Below are 19,741 nucleotides of genomic sequence, written 5' to 3'. Positions count from 1 at the left end.
AGCTCAAGTGGTAGAACTCTATCCTTCAGAAAGTCCAAGGACAGTGCTCAGGCCCTGAGCTCAAGCCCAGGACTGGCAAAAAAAAAAAAAAAAATAGGCAGCACCCTTCATGCCTGGTAGGCCAAGATTAAAGAACAGAGACAAAGATGTCTCATTCTAGACAGTTCAGGATGTGGTGTTTTGGAAAGTCTGGAAGCAAGTGTGCTTTCTCCTGGAATCAGTTTAGAATTAGGGATCTCTGCTGGTAGAGAGGTGAGAAGATGCCAGCCTGGTACTCAAGCTTCTATGTAGTCCAAGGATATCAGAAAACAGAAAATAAATCTACCTGGAATAGACCAGTTACTAGTGTAGAATAATTTCTACAGTCAATATTTTCTTCACTTACACCTTCTTGTTTAGCTTTGTTTGCTACTTAGATTTCCTAGAATTTTTTAATGGATTTGTTCAAACATTATGTCCTATAGCAAATGAACCAAAAAAAATTGACTCTTCGAGGGAAGCTGATTTTGCAACCTATATTATTGAAGAAATAATCCCTTTGCAAAGCTAGTAATAATTTTCATAATTTGTGAGAGTAATAATTTTCTGTTTGTGAGAGCAATTCTTAACATGTTGAGTACCAACTTTAGGCATTTATACATTCACCTAGTTCTCTCACTTCCTAAGGGAAAACAATTTAAGACTCCCTCTTCAAATTCATTTAAAGTGAATTAATTCAGTTGTTAGCAAAATTAGATTAAAGCCAAGCCCTGTGTACCGTCTTTACACTGACAAAAGCAGTCTCCAGAAGGTGCTTGCCCTGTATGAACCTGATGATAATCCACAGCTGACATCTAATAAGAGACAGGTTATATCTAGACTTTTACTTTGACCTTTATCCTTTACTCCTGCTCTTCCATGCAGATACATGACTGTGAAAATCTGGTTGGAAAAGCCAACCAAGTAAATGGTCCAGACACCCCAAACCCACCATGCTCTACAGGACACATTTAAGGATTCTGCTCAGGGTCTAAAAGGCTCCCATCTGATAGGCAGCAAGCTGTCAACCCATTTTAGTGGATTATACCCAATGGAAAGTCTGTGATAAGAAGTAAGATTTTCATTCCTGTTACCCCTCCTCTCTTGCCTGACCCTCCCCTCCCCTTACATTTTTTTGTTTTATATCACTTGTAAACATTTACTTTATCCTCACCTGTAAACCTGTGTACCAGACAATCACTCAGATGTTCTAAAACAATTGATTTTTAGTTAAACAGAATGGTACCATGCACTTGACAACTGTGTTAAGTGGTTGCAGTCACAGAGATAGAGGGTCTAAGTACAGATTCAAACATCACACAGACAAGAGAACAGAGAGGCCATCCCTGAATGAGAAGAGCTAGGCATCCTGTTCCGTGCTTCTCTCTTGGCATTGTGGGTAGCTGAACTAAACAACTCTTTTTTTATATATATTTTTATTGTAATTAATAGAAGGGTTACATTATATTCACCAGATAGAAGGTGCATTACTTCATATACATACCCTTTCTCATGTCTTGGTCCCCATTTCCCTCCCCCTACCCCCACCCCTCATCTTGTTTTCTCCCCTTCCCTATCCGATTTCAAATAACCAAATACATATATATATATATATTTAATATATCAGATAACAAGGTGAAATACTGTAACAATATGAGATAGCCAAGGGACAGCAAAAGAGATGAGAGATAACATAGTACATTAAGGACAACAATCATTCATTATATGGCTTTTGTTTCTATATCCTGGAGGTCCTTTCATTTAACATCATGGCCTTATACATCTAGGTGAACTAAACAACTCTTGAATTACCTCACTGTCCTAGGGAATTGTACAGATTCTCTGTTACTGTAGGGAAAGATGCATCTTATCGTCTAGAAGGATTTGCTAGATGGATTTTTCATCTAACCAGAATTCAGTTTGTAAAAGCTGCTGTCAAGTTTTAGATTTTTCTCACCAGGAGAAACTGGTTTCTTTTCCCAACAAAACTACATGAAATGTTCATTATTCTGGCAAAATTAAGCATCTTAATATTTTAAAAAGTCCATCATTCAAGGTTTCTCTTATTCTCCTGAGGTTATTGAAGCTCCAAAGTCCATGAAAGTATGTGGGCAGATGTCTAAGGCCCTGCTCCTCTGTAACTGAGGTCATCATTCTTGTAGGCATTTTTGAAGGTACTCATTTCCATCTTGTCCTTGTATGTGACACAGATGGCCTCATTCATTACTTTTGCAAATGACTTGTAGTTCCTAAAACCTGGGTTTTATACATTTTACTCCCCCTCTTAAGTCATCTTGGACTGGGCAAAAAAATATAAGGGAACATGAGAAGGTAAACTTTGGTTAATATGAATCACCACAAAGCGTGTTGGTGACTTGACCAGTCTTCAGGGGTATGTACATATGCCATGGAAGAAATAAATACATTGACTTCTTCTTTGTAAACCTAAAGTCAATAGAATTTCATTTATGATGACAGCCAAGTTTAAATGCTCTGCAAAACCATCTTCAATTACAGGTTTTATAGTCTGACTTATGAACAGTAAAGATTGTCACATATTTTATAAATTAGAATGAATTTTGTTTCTCTCAGTAACTGCTAGTTTGAAATAGAGCCAATGACTCACTCCTGAAATCTTAGCTACTCCAGAGCCTGATAACTAAACATCTGATTTTGAAGCCAGCCTAGGCGGGATAAAAGTCTCTTACCTCCAAATAATCATGAAAAAGCCAGAAGTGGAGGTGTATCTCAAGTGATAAAACACCAGCTTTGAGCAAAAGAGCTAAGGGACTATGTTGGGGCCTGAATTCAAGCCCAGTACTGGTACAAAATAAATAAGTTCATGAATGAGTGAATTTAATAACCTGTTCATTTAAGTAAGAGAGCACTGAAGAAGAAGATTGACTGAGAGTCTGTCAAGCTCCACGCAGGTATTACTGTGTGTTTTTTATTTCAGGGTGTTTTCTACTTCATATATTGTTCCATATAATTGAACAGAGTGGATCAGTTCCGTAATCATAATATGTCATCAATTGTACTTTTTTTCTAGTGTCTACCAAATAGTTGTTGAGGAAGAGCGTCCTCGAAGAACTAAGAAGACAACAGAAATCTTGAAATGCTACCCAGTACCCATTCACTTCCAGAATGCATCCATACTGAACTCACAATACTACTTTGCTGCTGAATTCCCAGCAGACAGCCTCCAAGCTGCTCAACCTTTCACAATTGGTGACAATAAAACCTACAATGGATATTGGAACACCCCCCTCCTTCCACATAAAAGCTACAGAATTTATTTCCAAGCTGCTAGTAGAGCCAATGGGGTAAGTTTTATAGATGACTGTTTATTTAGGCTATTTGGAATTATTAATGTAAACCTTGATTAAGAAAGATAATAGGGGAAAATTAAATCATGTAAGTCACATAAAGTGTGATTTTGTTTCCTTGTAAATAATTTTGTCTCCTTCAAAAGATCATATCCATCTAGAAAATTTATGGAAGGAATGAGTATACCCATTTATTTTTGGTTGGGAAAACATTGGCAACATGATGATTTTAATTTTTAGATTTTCATATTACCAAAATTGGGTAGTCATTCTGCTTAGCTTGCTATTTTTCAGGAGAACAGTATAGCAATAACACATATGCTGAGCTTGTTTACAGTTTTGTGGGATTCACATCTGTCTTTTCAACATATTTAGCCTCATTTCCTTAGCTCCAAAGTCTTTATGCTAAAAAAAAAAGTATATAGAGGGTTTTTTTCCTTGTAAGAGAAATAGCTTTAGAAAGATAAGACAAAACCAAAATATGTCATCATTTTCAAAGTTTTCTCATTCCTGTTCAGAATTGTGAGAAGACTTTAGAGCCATCTCAGCTGACAAATGTGGTGACTGATGTTCTTGATGATTTCTCTCCTTCACACGGATCTGGGTTTCATAGTCCACCTGACCTTTACCAGAAAAAGTAGAGAAAGTCCAGGATCCAAAATTCTTCCCCAATGTTCTTTACGTAGAGAGCAAGCACAAGTCTTAAGTAGGAATCTGAACCTATAGCTACCAGGAAAGACATTTCGTGTCTGGCTCCTCCTCTTTTTCCTTTCTAGAAATATTCACCACCACTGGTCCTGGAGCCAGAGCACGTTTTCAAGCATAGTTCACACAGTAATTGGCATATGTTACCAGCCACATGTGGAACAATGAGATGCTTCCTTATCCATGTTATTCAACTGGAACAACATTTGCTTAACTGAAAATAAAATATGAATAATAACTTCCCCTCTTTGTATTTGCTACAGGAAACCAAAATTGACTGTGTCCGAGTGGCCACAAAAGGTAAGTTGAAATGTGGGATGATCTCCTGGTTTATGTTTTTCAAAATTGATCTTATACTGTGTTCCAAAATCTCTTAAAATGTAACTTCATTGAAATTATGTATATGCACGTGTGTGCAAAAGTATCATGGGAACTCATGGCAGTTTATATTGACTATCAGCTGTAGACGTTTCTTAAATAAGAAACCACTGCTTTGTTCCGAGCAGTTTTTCATGGTATCGTTCACAAATTATTTTAAATGCTATTACTTGTTTATGATTGCAGTATGCATGTTTTCAACCACAGTGCATCATAGCTTCTAAAATTGTATTTAGTGAATTTGCATATACAAAGGAATGAAATATTATCCTCCACTCCCTTTTATGGACATTGAGTTGATACTAAATCTATGTTGCACAGGCTGCCCCCAAGTTCCTGGACTCAAGTGACCATTCCACTTGATGATAGCTAGGACACCTAGCACACCTGCAATTTGACAGCATTGATAAAGTTGCAATAGCACTGGAAGCCAAGTCTGTCTAGACTTTTTTCAGTGTTGATGCTTGTTTATGAACCTACAGCCGGCTACTATTTCTGTGAAACTTCTATTTCCAGGCCTGCTTAAAACCCTAACACGGGGCCGGGAGTTTGGCCTAGTGGTTAAAATGCTTGCCTAGCATGCATGAAGACCCGGGTTCGATTCCTTGGTACCACATACATAGAAAAAAGCCAGAAGTGGTACTGAGGCTCAAGTGGTAGAGCTCTAGCCTTGAGAAAGTCCAAGGACAGTGCTCAGGCCCTGAGCTCAAACCCAGGACTGGCAAAAAAAAAATAAAATAAAATAAAAGAAGCTGGTGCTGGTGGCTCAAGCCTGTAATCCTAGCTACTCAGTAGGCTGAGATCTGAGGAACATGGTTCAAAGCTAGGCTGGGCATGAAAGTCTGTGAGACTCTTATCTCCAGTTAATCATCAGAAAAGCAGATGTGGCCTGTGGCTCAAAGTGATAGAACACTAGCTTTGAGCTGAAGAGCTCAGGGTCAGCACTTAGGGCCCAGAGTTCAAGCCCAGGACTGAAAAAAAAAAACCCTAACACATGTGACAGAGTATATAGGTGAGTGCATGCCTTTTCTACACAGCCAGCACCACCTAAGGAAATATACCCCCTCTGGCCTGGCACATGCACATTAATGTCTCATTGACTTCATAGCCCACCTTAACCATCACATAGGAAAGAGTATGAGAAAATACCTGGGATTATAGGTATGCACCACCATGCCCAAAGTTGATTTTTTGTATCAAGTACCTAAGTTTTGTACAAGTATTAATTAGGAGTGAATTGAATGTGCTAGCAGCTATTTCCAGAATATTGAAGAACCTCCCCCCCCAAACCAAGTATCTGTGTAGATCCATCTTAGATCTCTAATTCATGGCTGTGCCTAAGAACAGAACTTTTTGAAATATTATATCATTGCATTCATTTCCCCTTATGTCTGAAAATGTACTCTAGTTGCAAGTGCCTAATTTATAAAGCCTTACATTGACCATCACAGCTAAACATTTTGAATTCACCTTCATACGTGTGTTTTCATTTATTTCTTCACTATTACTGTGAAAAGGGAGACAAGTGCTGCTACTCTTTTTAAAAATTTTTACTTATTTTTGTGTGTTTATGCTGAGGCTTGAACTCAGGGCCAAGCATTTTCCCTTAGTTTTTAATCATGTAAAGCTAGCACTATAACAACTCCAGGCTTTTTGTGGTTAATTGGAGTTAAGAATCTCCCAGGTATTTTTGCTCATGCTGGTAAAACATAGTTAGATCGTGCCTCCTGAATAGCTAGGATCGCTGGCATGAACTATTCACTCCTGGCCTCACTCTTGTTTTAAGGTGAAGAAAATGGGATTTGGGAGATGAACTGATGTATCTCCCAATAATCTGGGGGTCAGGGCTTGGTCCCAAGCACTTGGACTCAGGGTTTCTACACCTTCATTTCATGGCTTAAAGCCCAGCAGAACTCTGGCCTTTATGCAATTGCACAGTGTAAGCACCTGACCTTCCCTTTGTTAGGACTGAGTCATTGCTCAATTTATTGCAGGAAAAAACCCCCAGCAAAATAGCTGTTATTTAAATAGTTAAACAATTATATAAACAACAAATCAGTATATATGAAAGCCTTACAAGTTTGGAGTTTTCACAATGGATTGAATTTAGATGGTGATTTGGCTCATTTTCTCCCATCAGCCAGAGTCCATCAATATTGTAATTTGTTTTTCAATTCACCAAAGCATGATTAGGCAATCAGATGACCTGATTCACTGAATATTCCCCACTTGTATTTTCTGAGTCACTTGCGAACATTTACACAGCAACAAACTCTAGCCAAATAACTTCACTGGGGAGAAAAGACAGAAAGAAAACTTACATTCTCTTCCTAACTTACCCATTTCTGTTTCATGCAAACACGATAAGGTAGAAAATGTTAGGAGATAGTCCTCTCCTGGGCAGAAGACACTGCTGTGTGATATTCTAGTAAGTTCTACCTCAGCAGATTTAGTGACTTCCCTTTCCAACATAATATAATGGCTACCACCTTTATTTATAATGAGAAATTTCCCCTTCTATAAACTACAATTTCTTTGTGTAGTGCACCTTCATTGTTGAGTCAAATCATATCAAATATATGACCTCACAAAAAATAGATACAGCAAAAACATACCTCAGGTGTATCTTACATACTTATTATTTGAGGCTTGCTTATATTTTTATATATGTTGATTCAATTTGTTTATATAGGTAAGATCCCTCTATGTAAGCTCACATGGTAATAAGTTGATTGTTAGCTAGAGATAAATTCATCACAAAATAGTCTCTCTTGAGATACAAAAACAAAGATACCCTACAATAATGTATTTGTGATATTTGAATATAATTATCCTAATTCAAATCTGTATCGTGGAGTTACTAGCAGCGCTTTTCAATATTTTTTGTTGCTCCAAAATTTTATTTTCTGGTTTTTAAAATCATAGTTGTATTTGTACAGTTGGATTCTTTCATAATCATTTGATCCAACTGTGTTTTATTTAAACTTAATATGTGTGTTTTATTTAACTTTCATATTTTATAACTCCTTTGTTTTTACTGTGAAAGTAAAACTGTCATGAGTTTTGGAAGGCTTTGTGGATGACCAATTATAAACTGACAGGGCAGATTTATAAAGTCTGTAAATTAGATCTCTCCAATGAAATTGTAATAATAATCAGCTTAAACTGTGTACATTACATTAATCTTCTGTTCAATAGTATTTTCTATAGTAGGAGGCCAAGTATGTTCGTATTTGACAATATAACTTTTGAGGTATCTTATATGAGGATATATCAAATTTGGGAGACTTCGAATTCATAAAAGTTTTGGAGGTGCTCTGTTTTGTTGTTGTTGTTGTTGTTGATAGTGGTTGGTCATCCATGTAAATTCGTTCCTCTCCTTGCTATGCTTTAACTCACAGCAGGGTAGTTAGAAGTCTGAAGAAAATCTACATGCAAACACATGCTAAATTCTTTTCAAAAGTACTGGAAAGGTCAGAGTGTAAGCCTTAAACATGAAGAAAGCATTATTTTTTCCAACATTATATTTTCAGACTGTTCTGTGAAAAAGACGCCTTGCTGTTTGTAAGTTTGGCATTTCATATTGGACTCAGATTTGTACTGAATGTGAATACATTTTGCTGGATGACCTTGAAGAAACTGAAGGATTTCTATTGTTCTGATATAATTTCTAACTGTATTCAGAAATTTGAATGTTTCTTTTTTTTCTCATCACTAAGCTCTTGGAGAAGTTTCTCTAGAGTGTTTTTCTTTACACTCCTGTTCAAAGAAATAGCATCCTTTATACCATAGTGCTACAAAATGAAAATGTGCTGATAAAAGAACCCAAAAGAATGTTAAGATGTAAACATAATTAAGATTCCTCTTAATTACTCATATTCAATATAGGAACAAACATTATGGAGTGAAGCCACTCATATAAGCTCATCTGCTATTATTTAGGCTATGGATGTAGAAATCAGAACATATGCATGAGGCTTGAAGCATTTTACATTAAAAATATTTTCTTGATCTGACACACTCTTTACCATTTGTATTTATTAGTTCATTAACTTCTGAGAGGTTCCAAAAAGCAAGGATCTTCAAAAGCCTGATGCTCCTCAAATGTATTTGATCCCAACTCCTTTTTCATGGAATGTAAGGGTCAAAGAAAACAGTGTGAGAAAAGCTGCTTCAACCAATTCCTGAAAATCCTGCACTATGCAGCTATGATGACAGTTATGGGGCTAGGATGTAGTTCTTGTGCTAGAGTATCAGCCTAGAAAGCTTGAGGCACTGAGTTCAAATTCCAGTAATCTCTCCCCCCACCACCAAACAAAAGAACAAAATGACACATTAGAAGTTTGATTTGCCTGAAATACTATATTGGTTACTTTTTCATACCTAGAGGAGACCCTAAAGTTTATTCACCTTTGACAATATCCTCAAAAGTATAGACTTGCAATTTCTGACTTTAGTGTGCCAAATTTCCTCCTCTTTTCTGACCCATTCTTACTGATATTAGAAGATAAAGATCAACAAACATTTTACATCATGGGCCAGGTAATAAGTATTTGGCTGAAAAATAGTTCAGTGGAAAAGTCCTTTGTTTCCATCTCTAGAACTGAAATAAGCAAATTAATACATGATATCCTATTTTAAGCATTGTTCAGTATGATTTCTTCCACAAACTCAGCTCTGCCTTTCTAAAAAAGAGCAGACATGAGTAACACCTAAATAATTGAGCTTGGCCATGATGTGATAAAATATCATTTTTAAAAGCAAGTTATAGACCTATTAGACCATTTTAAAGAGATTTGGAATATAATCAAATGTTTTAATTGAACTAACTATAATAGTCAGAATCACTCTATAGAGCTGAAAGCCAAAAATGACATTCTGCAAAGATCTTACGAAGATTGTTCCTGCAGTTTGCAATGTACATTTCATGTGTTAGAGAGCTACAGATTGTAGTTTTTGAGGTCTATTTTTAAATTATCATTTATATATATATAAATACTTGACTGCCTATAGCTATTTCTAACCTGTGTGTGTGTGTGTGTGTGTGTGTATGTATCTGTATCCTTGTACTGGAACTTGAACTCAGGTCCTCGTGCTTTTATGCTTTTACTTGGCTTCTTCACCCAAGACTGGTACTTTACCACTGAAACTACAGTTTTACTTTTAGCTGTTTGCTAGTAAATTAGAGACAATTGGACTGTTCTACCCAGGCTGGTTTTGAACTCTGATCCTGTGATCTCAGCCTCCTGAGTAGGTAGGATTATAGTGTGAGCTACCAGCACTGAGCTCAAGTAACTTTTATTCAAATAAGTGTATTGTTTTTCCAAAGTAGAAATCAGATTTTCCATGAAAGTAATGCAGAACTGCACAGGAATACATTGGTAGTTCCTAGCCAACAAAATAATGTTACATAGAGCACTTAAAAGCTGGTGCCAAGATTTTAACATGACTGGGAAATAACATCTCACCATCGACAACTTATACCAGTGAACAAAATTGCTAACTCTGCCATGTCTCAAGAAAGTATTTTAGGCTGTATTGGGAAATCTGTTCTCTGACCTAATACCTTGTTCATCTCATAAAGCAAAATGAGAGTATATATACTCATTAATAATACACAGATTATTACTGTATCATTTTTAAGATTGGTTGCCGCAGTTGTCTGGTTATGAGAAATAACAGTGTCTGGATGGTGCAGAGGGATATTTCAAAATATTATGCCACAGCAGTTTTGGGCTTAATTGTGTGCAGATGGTAGATGATCTATTTTCCTCAGTTGCTGCCACACTTCTAATAGCCCCAGGCTGTTCCATGTAAATTAGTAATCTTTCATGTAAGCCTGTTCTTAATTTTCCAGTATTTTTTCTTTGCATCATTTTCCAGCTGTATCATGTTAGAGCTGATGTTTTAATTTTCTTTTTTTTTTAAATTTTCAATATCTATGTGTCATAACTGTGAAGTACTTAAACCCAACCACGGAGCTGTGCAGACAGGCCAAGAAGCCCACCTGGTTTGCTTCGAGAATCTGAAATCATTTCTCTGATCTTGAGTTAACTAGGACAATTATAGGAAAGGCAATTAGAAGTTCCTATTTTGTCTTCAAAATAGACTTTGAGACACAATTTTTATCCTCTTCATGTAAAAATAAATAAAAATTCCTGAGTAGAAATCTGCATGAAATTTAGTGATCAGAGAAACTGCTCTCCACAAAAATGTTTTTAGCAAGAGAAGATAATATTCTTTACAAAGGTGATGTTAGCAAGAAGGGAAAATATTGTGACTTCTGCAATATAATTTTAAGTAAGTTAATACAATGTAAAAGCGTAAAGTTTTGAATCATCAGAATTAGCAATGAATCTTTATACAAAGCACTCAATTGCATTAAGTCTTCAGCTTAATGTGGGACTAACTTTTTTATATATATTTTGTTCTACTTAAAAAACAATTCTTCATTAGCTCTTTCTAAGATCTCAGCCAAAAACTGTGTCAGTTACCAATCCTGCTGCCAAACTACAGCTTGTTTAAGAGGAAAGAATTCTGAAAATTCAACACCTTGCTGTGATTTTTTTCCCTCTCTTTTATCTTTTTCTTTCTGTGGTTGTTGAAACAAAGTTGAGACGATTTGATGTGCTGATGGCGATTCTTCTTGTTAGCCTAGCTTCAGTCTGGCTTTTTTTTCCCTCATGCATGCTGACCTGGAAATCCTCCTTTGCCTTAGCTGCGATAATCGTGACTCAGCTTACAACACCTTACATTCGCATCGCCCCCGCTGCAGGCGACGGCCAACTAACAGGTCAGATGTTCAAGTATAGATGAGTCATCTTGCCCATTTCCTGCTCATTTTTCTCAGCTTTGTTTCCCCTCTACATTTCCTCCTTTGCTTAAGGCCTGCTTACAATGTTTCAGACCCTTGGTATAGACCTATGCTCCCATTAAACTATTATGCTTGGCCTCTTCTGTGTGCACATTTATATCCATGCATTAAGTAACAACCCCACTGCATGTTTTCATTGTGTGTTTGGTCTGTTGGTTGCATTCTTTTCTAGCCTAATGTTATATAGAAATGAAATTTGCTGCTTTTGCAATAGCAATGATATCAAGTGATAGGATTTCAAGCAAAATACTTAAAAGATGGATTCCTATTTTTCCAAGTTAACCTAAAAAGCCATTGAAATTTGAGAGTGAGAGAGGTTTCTTTTCATCTCATCTCACAAGGTTGAGTTGCCACAAACATTAGCAATACACATCTTACCTGCCAATATTATAAAAAGAAGCCACCTCAAAGCTGTTCAGGGTAATACTGCTCAGATAGCTCTTGTGTATGTAGAGTGGTTACAGAGCAGATGATTGCTAAGCACTTGTACCGAGCAGCAGTGCATCTGCAAGTCAGTGCAAATGCATGAAGTAATTTAGGGAAGTTTAGAAAAGTGAGTGGCTTAGAATCATAGACCTAAATTGAGAGCTTCTTTACATGAAGAAAAATAAGGCCAGATATGATAGCTCATATTTATAATCCTAGCTACTCAGGGAGCAGAGAGCAGGAATATCTCAGTCCAAGGCCAGACTGGGCAAAAAAATTACCAAGTTACCAATTAGCAACTCATATATGGTATCATAGATGTGAGGCCAGATATCCATGAGACAAATGTAGGAGAACTGAAGTTTCAGATCAGCTCAGGCAAAAATGTATGGCTTACCTGAAAAATAATTAAAAACAACTAAAGGGGGTACAGCACCTCCTAGCAAGTAGGATGCCCTGTGATCAAACAGATAGATACACACACACACACACACACACACACACACACACACACACGCTTGTTCACATTCATTATCTCTAAAGATGTATGGAACTCTATTAATGCCTATAGAAGAATCATTAATTTACTCCATATCCAAGGTGAGTCATTACTGAATTCCATAAAGCTTTATCCTGCAAATTATTGTCAAGATTTCTAATCTAATCACATAGTGAGGATTCAAAATTCAGGTTTCAGGATCCAAGCTCTTATGGGTTATTGCATATAATTTAGATATGATTAAAGCCACATAGAAAATATGCAACCAATTTTCACAATATTTTCACTCAGCAATTTTTTGGGGATGAAACTAGGGAATATTCACTGGCAAATGAATAAAAGATCATAAATAATAGGGCAATAGCTTACACCTGTGATCCTAGATATTTGGGAGGTTAAGAGGGGAAGGATTACAGTTTGAGGCCATCTGGGGCAGAAAAGTTTGCAAGGTCCCTCCTCAATTTACAGCTAAATGTAACTAGGGATACAGGAACCTGTATCCCTAGTTATGGGGGAGGCTGATAGAGAGAAGATCATGATTCTACGCTAGTCTAGACTCCGTGTCTGTGGAAGAAGTTAGTCAAGACTTCATGTCTGTGGAAGAAGTCAGGCATGGAGGCATGTGTATGTCATTCACTCTAGCAATGATAGGAAGCTTAAACAAGATCACAGTCCAGGCTTAGGCCTTGGCAGAAAATGAAACCCTGTCTCAGAAATAACTGATTTGTGTCAGGGAGGGGGTAGGGTGAGTAAAGCTTGGCTTAGTAGTAGAATGCTTTCCTAGCAAGCACAAGGCCCTGAGTTTAAATGCTAATAACACAGAAAGACACACACATACACACACACAAACTAGTAAAATACAAAATGAAGTTGTAGTGTATCTGTTCTGCAAGCTTATTGTTTTGGAAAATAAAGTGACTAAGACTTGAGGATATTATCAACTGATTTGATAAGACAGAGAAATGTACAACAATTCTACTTCCTTCACTAGCATTCTGGGACAGCTTTCTGGTTCTCTATGTTAGGGCCTAAACCTTGTAAGTTATTCTGACATTTCTACTGCCCTTGCTTTCAAGTTTTTTTTTTTTTTTGGCCAGTCGTGGGGCTTGAGCTCAGGGCCTGAGCACTGTCCTTGGGCTTTTCTCAAGGCTAGAGTTCTACCATTTGAGCCCAACACCACTTCCAGCTTTTTGCTATGTATGTGGTACCGACCGAGGAATCAAACCCGGGTCTTTGTGCATGCTAGGCAAGCACTCTACCACTAGGCCAAACTCCGGGCCCATCAAGTTTCCTTTTAAGAATATATATATATATATATATATATGGAGAGAGAGAGAGAGAGAGAGAGAGAGAGAGAGAGAGAGAGAGAGAGATTTGCAATAGAGCAAAACCTAGATACATAAGACCATACAATATGATGCTAAATGAAAGGACCTCTAGGATATAGAAACAAAGGCCATATAATGAATGATTGTTGTCCTTACTGTACTATGTTATCTCTCATCTCTTTTGCTGTCCCTTGGTTATCTCATATTGTTACAGTATCTCACTTTGTTATCTGATATATTGAATATATTTGTATTTGGTTATATGAAATTGGATAGGGAAGGGGAGGAAAAAAGATGAGGGGTGGGGGGGAGGGAAATGGGGACCAAGACATGAGAAAGGGTATCAATGTATGTGAAGCATTGCACCTTCTATCTGGTGAATATAATGTAACCCTTCTGTTAATTACAATAAAAATATATGAAAAAATATATACATATATATGTATTACTGATAAAAGTTTGACTGTTCTTTATCCAGAACTTCTAACACACTACTCTGCCCCTCTGACCAGAAAAGTAGCAGAGAGATGCCATCTTTCTTTATGAAAGTCGTCAAATCTTTACATTGAAGTCTATGTATGAGTAGGCCTCCATCTAGAGAGTTCTCTCTGATCCTTCCACAAGTCTAAACCCTTCTGCCCTATTATATATGAACGGGCACCAGTGTTGTCAGCAGATCATTAAAATTGAGAAATATCAGGGGATAGCCCCTGTCATCAGATGAAACATGATAGTTATCAGGCATGAAGTAGGGAAGCTTCTGGATATAGTGTCCTCTGTAAAATGTGTAATTAAGATAACCTCATTGAGAAGCTTCATTCATAAGGCTCTCATAGCTATTATTACTAGGAACTAGTCTGTAAAAGTTTCCTGCATCCATGCAGTATTTGACCACCATTCCTTTAAGGGCTGTAGGTGTTCTGCATCATTGACTTTGGTTTATTATGGATTAAAATGATAGATGGTAAAAATAAGCCCCCCCAAAAAAACCTTTAAGAAGGCAGCTTCTATTCTTTCTCCCATATTTGCTGCTGGCTTTAATGACAGTTCAGCTTATGCACGTACATTCACACTCCAGCAATATTTCTTGTGCATCTGCCATCTACATCAGCCATCAACTTGGATAGCAGTTAACGCTGTCTTTTTTTTAAATAGATTTATTCTCAAGTCACACTGCAAGCCTGAGACTTCATTCAATCATGCTTTGACATTTATTAGGCACCTTCTGTATATCAGGTATGGGTGGACAGTTCTTATTTAAACATTTTAAGTTTATGGAGTTGCCCAGACATCTTGGTATATTTGCATTAGTTTTATCATCAGCAGTGTACACATACTCTTGTGAATGAAAAATTAGTATCCTACTTTCTATTTAGCTGAGCTAAGGAAATACAGTGATTTATAACTGACAGGGGAAAATGGACCACATGCTCCATGTGGAACACCTTAGGAAATGATTAGGGTGTCACTTCTGAACTTTCCCATCTATGAGCTTTGGTTTACTAGATCAGTCCTGTCCCTTTCAGAAGGCAACAGTAAGGATGTGTTCTGAAGTGCCGTACTTTATTACATTTTAACATTCTAATATTTTGTCCCTCAACATCCTATTCAATGATAAACCTCCTCTAGGAAGCTCTCTGGAGAGCATCAGACTTGTACATCCTGTTTCATGCCATGCCATATACACAGTATACTGGTTAGGTGGCTAATGCTGGTGATAGGGCCACTTGCATACTTTTATCACCAAGGACAACAAGTGCCCAGGGTATCTGTTCCCAGCTTGTGGATTGTGCTGGGCCCATGAAAGTGCTCATTTGTGAACCTCCTTGAATGAATGGCCCACTTATCAGAACCAGAGCTCCAATAAAGGAGCTGTGCCTGTAGCTACCAGCACATGTCCCAGGAACTCCTGTGCAGCCCTGGGGAGTGTCCCTTAGACATTTGTCCTGGTCAACACCATCCCTCACCAAACACATATGTACATCCACTCCTCAAGAGTCACTGAAATGAAAGGTTTAGAAGCCCAGACTCTAGAGACACCACTCTCTATGTAAGATGCCCTGTAATGCTGATTGCTGCCTGCTAAAATTGATTTCATTTCCCACTGATGGGATTAATCTTTAGTTTCAAAACATGCTGAAGCACTAAATTCAGAAGAAATTGAAAAGCAGCAGAATGTCCTTTCAGAAGGAAGATCCTGTCTACCTCAGAACACTGTCTCTGGAATGTTCATGCTTAGAAAGAGCTAAAAAGTATAAGTGCTTTCATCTCTGCCTCATTTTCTTTATTATGGAAATCATTGTTCATTGAGAAGAAACAGAAATCTATACATACGATAAATTTCCATTGAGGAATTTTAAATTAATACATATGCTTAGGCTATTTATATTCATATATTTGTGTTTTTAATTTAATAACCCAGCCAACTCTGAAATGCTGTGGAAAAGTACTTGTGTAAAAACTTACCACTCATTTGTTTCACCCATACATCTAATATGATAAGATTTAGTTTAGAATATTTGTAAACAAAATGACTTCTGAGGTTCAAATACAACACAGTTTTTTTCAGAGTATATGGGATTTTTTTGCTAGATATGTAATTAGTTTTAGAGACAGAGAGATAGAAAACACAAGCTAATAATTATCCCTTCCTAAAGTTGCAAGGAGTGAGAATTGACTTCATGTAGTAACTACTTACAGAAGGTAAGCAGGCTGAGTTCCACTCTGATTTGGAAATGAGGGAACTGGGATTTTTTTAAAAAAAGAATGTGGGTGCAGGGAGAGGGACAAACGAAGGCCTAGTGCAGTGAGCAAATTCTAGACAGCCACAAGGAGACTGAGGCTGTCCTCCGAGAAACCCATCTGTGGTCATTGCTAGTTTTATCGGTGCCAGGGACTGCCCTTCTTCAGAGGCAGCAGACAGATACTGAGGCGATGGCAGAGGCTACTTCAGTTCTGGAAGCTTTCAGTTTTCTCAGGCAGGCTTGTTAATAAGTCTAGAGCCACCTGGGGATGAGGTTTAAAGGATGGAAACCATGTCAGTATTTTTTCCAGTCTTTATAGGCTTCAGCTGAGGCCTGGTTGAGAAAGTTGGGCCCATGGGAGAATGACCATGGGGTCTGCTAAGAGAAAGAATCAAGAAAACATGAACTGCAGCCAAAGGAATTTCATTTTTCCCATAATGTGCCTTTTAACTATAGCGATATAGAGAGGTTTTTTCAATAATATAAAATTTAAGATGTGAATGTGATAAAACTTGATCCCCTTGAAAAAGCAAAGCAAATTAAGTTTAGTATTCACAAAGAGCCTCTGAGCTCAGATGTGATGCAGAGCTGGCCACATGTATTCTTTGCCCCTGACTCAACACACCCCCAGAAAATGGGTAAAGGACAGCCTAAAGGTTAGTGTATACTTGGACAGGCCAGGAATTCCCATATTCCCTCAGTTTAGTACTTCAGTTTACCATTAGGCTTTGTGATTGGAATCTGGAGGTTTCTCCCATCTCAGCCTGTTTGCCATTTACCTGTCACACCCACTGGCGCCTCCAGGCCTTGCCTGAGCCTCACCCTGAACTGACATCTTTCAGAGACATCTCAGCAGAGCTGCACTGATAGCCTGGCCACCTGGGCTCCTTGCTGCCTTGCCCTACCATTCCACAGTATTCTTATATCCAGCCCTAAGGACTTGCAGCAGCTGCTTTCTCCGTTCTTCCTCCATACTTCCAAGTGTGACTGGAGAAATGGCAGACACAAGCTCTATACACGCGCCCTCAACCTTATAATAGGACCACTCTATGCTGGTCACCAAAGGTCTTGGACGTGTTTGTAGTACAGTTGTGCCCTCCGCCACCCCAGGTTCCGTTCTCAACTCCTACAGGTGGCTTAGCGAGATTTGGCTCTCTTCCTCCCTTTTTATGGTCTCCCTAATGGCAAGATCTGCCTTCCTAATAGTCCTGGGATGGCAACTATTGGGTCACAGAGAAGACAGCTTTTTCTCATATATTTTTTATATATTTTATTGTAATTAATAGAAGGGTTACATTATATTCACCAGATAGATGATGTATTACTTCACATACATTGATACCCTTTTTCATGTCTTGGTCCCCATTTCCCTTCCCCCACCCCCACCCCTCATCTTGTTTTCCCCCTTCCCTATCCGACTTCATTTATAAAATATATCAGATAACCAGGTGAAATACTGTAACAATATGAGATAACCAAGGGACAGCAAAAGAGATGAGCGATAACATAGTACATTAAGGACAACAATCACTCATTATATGGCTTTTGTTTCTACATCCTAGAGGTCCTTTCATTTAGCATCATACTATATGGCCTTATGTATCTAGGTTTGTTCTATTGTAAATCTCTGCTAGGAGAGCCCAAGATTTCTAACGATTATAACAAATGAGGGAAACCATTAAGCCTAGGTTTCTTTGAGTCTGGCTTACTTCACTTAATATGATTTTTTCTAAGTCTTTCCATTTCCTTACAAATGGGGCAACGTTGTTCTTTCTGACAGCAGCATAGAATTCTATTGTGTATAAATACCACATCTTGTTGATCCACTCATCAACTGAGGGACATCTAGGTTGGTTCCATATCTTTGCTATCGTAAATAGTGCTGCAATGAACATCATTGTGCTAGTGGATTTAGTATGTCCTTGTTAGTCTTTTGAGGAACTCCCATACCGCTTTCCATATTGGTTGAACGAGTTTGCACTCCCACCAACAATGTAGTAGTGATACCTCCTGGCCACATCCCCTCCAGCATCTGTTGTTACTAGATTTCTTGATCCTGGCCATTCTAACTGGAGTGAGGTGGAATCTTGGAATTGTTTCGATTTGCATTTCTTTTATGGCCAGAGATGTGGAGCATTTCTTCATGTGTCTATAGGCCATTCTTATTTCTTCTGCAGAGAACACTTTAAGTCTTTGGCCCATCTTTTATTGGGATTGTTGTTTCTTTGGAGATTAGTTTGGGAGTGATTCAATTTTTGGAGCTGTTGATATATTTTAGATATGTGGCCTTCGTCCGTTGTATGGTTAGTGAAGACCTTCTCCCACTCTGTAGGCTTTCTAGTTAATTTGCTAGCTATGTCCGTTGCCATACAGAAGCTCTGCAGTTTAATGCAGTCCCCACTTATGCAGACTTTCTCTGATTTGTTGTGTTTCTGAGTCCTTATTAAGAAAGTTTTGACCTGTGCCAAGGAGAACGAATGTATCTCCTATTCCTTCTTCTAAAGTTTTCAGTGTACCTGCTTTTACCTCGAGGTCTGTGATCCAGTTGAGTTAATTCTAGTGCAGGATGACAAAGAAGGATCCAACTTTAGTTTTCTGCAGGTGCTTAACCAGTTCTGCCAGCATCACTTGTTGAAGAGGCTGTCTTTCTTCCATTCTATTTTTTAAACTCCTTTATCAAAGATTAGTTGGCCATAGGTCTGTGGGTTAATATCTGGGTCCCCAGTTCTATTCTATTGGTCTTCAGGCCTGTTCTTGTGCCAGTACCAAGCTGTTTTGAGAATTATAGCTCTGTAATAGAGTCTAAAGTTTGGTATTGAAATTCCTCCTGCGCTGTTCTTTCTGCTAAGAACTGTTTTTGCTATACGGGGTCTTTTATTATTCCATATGAAATTTTGGGTTCTATTTCTTTAAAGAATGACATTGGGATATTAATGGGTATTGCATTGAATTTATAGATAAGCCTTGGCATCCAGGGCCCAGTGCCATGTTGTTCCTGCAGAGAGACCCCATACACGATGGCCACATGGTGCCCTGCTGGTTGTCTGTCCCTTTCACCTTCTCTGTTGTTGGCTGTGTAGCCTCTGCTCCTGTTCTTAAGGTAGCTCCAGGCTTCCAGAAAGTATTCTAGATAATATACTGCATTATGGTGAAAAAAAATCCTGAAGATAGGAATCCTTTGAAATTTGTTTGCTTGGCCAACTTTGACTTGATTTTATGTTACTGAATGTAAAAATCTGGCTCTTCATGGTATATGTTTTAAAATTCAGTTGACATTCCCTTCCATTGCAAATACAAGTTAAAATTTTCTTCCTAAAAGCACTGTTTTAATTGTGTATTATTTTGGGCAAAAGATTTCATGTTAACCCATTTGTTTTTTGGAATAACCCATTTCCTAAACCATTAATGTCTATTTTTACCTCCATTCCCTCCCCCCCCCACCA

At 37.9% G+C, this 19,741-nt stretch overlaps 1 protein-coding gene across 8 annotated transcripts in view; it reads left to right on the top strand.

The window, feature by feature from the left end:
* Positions 1-19,741, top strand: part of Ptprm (protein tyrosine phosphatase receptor type M) — a 750,652-nt gene that overhangs the window by 468,452 nt on the left and 262,459 nt on the right. For 4 of the 8 annotated variants that reach the window (XM_090353476.1, XM_090353473.1, XM_090353474.1 and 1 more), the window contains exons 12-14: positions 3,068-3,341; positions 4,313-4,349; positions 11,146-11,220. In XM_090353476.1, the coding sequence (XP_090209602.1) occupies positions 3,068-3,341; positions 4,313-4,349; positions 11,146-11,220 (386 nt within the window). The remainder of the gene's footprint in view (positions 1-3,067; positions 3,342-4,312; positions 4,350-11,145; positions 11,221-19,741) is intronic. The other 4 variants (XM_090353479.1, XM_090353477.1, XM_090353478.1 and 1 more) reach the window with 1 other exon arrangement.

The sequence above is a fragment of the Megascapheus bottae genome, chromosome 19 (genome assembly GCF_031878675.1).
Source record: "Megascapheus bottae isolate mThoBot1 chromosome 19, mThoBot2.hap1, whole genome shotgun sequence".
NCBI classification, from domain to species: domain Eukaryota; kingdom Metazoa; phylum Chordata; class Mammalia; order Rodentia; family Geomyidae; genus Megascapheus; species Megascapheus bottae.
This window is presented reverse-complemented; position numbering and strand designations above follow the sequence as displayed.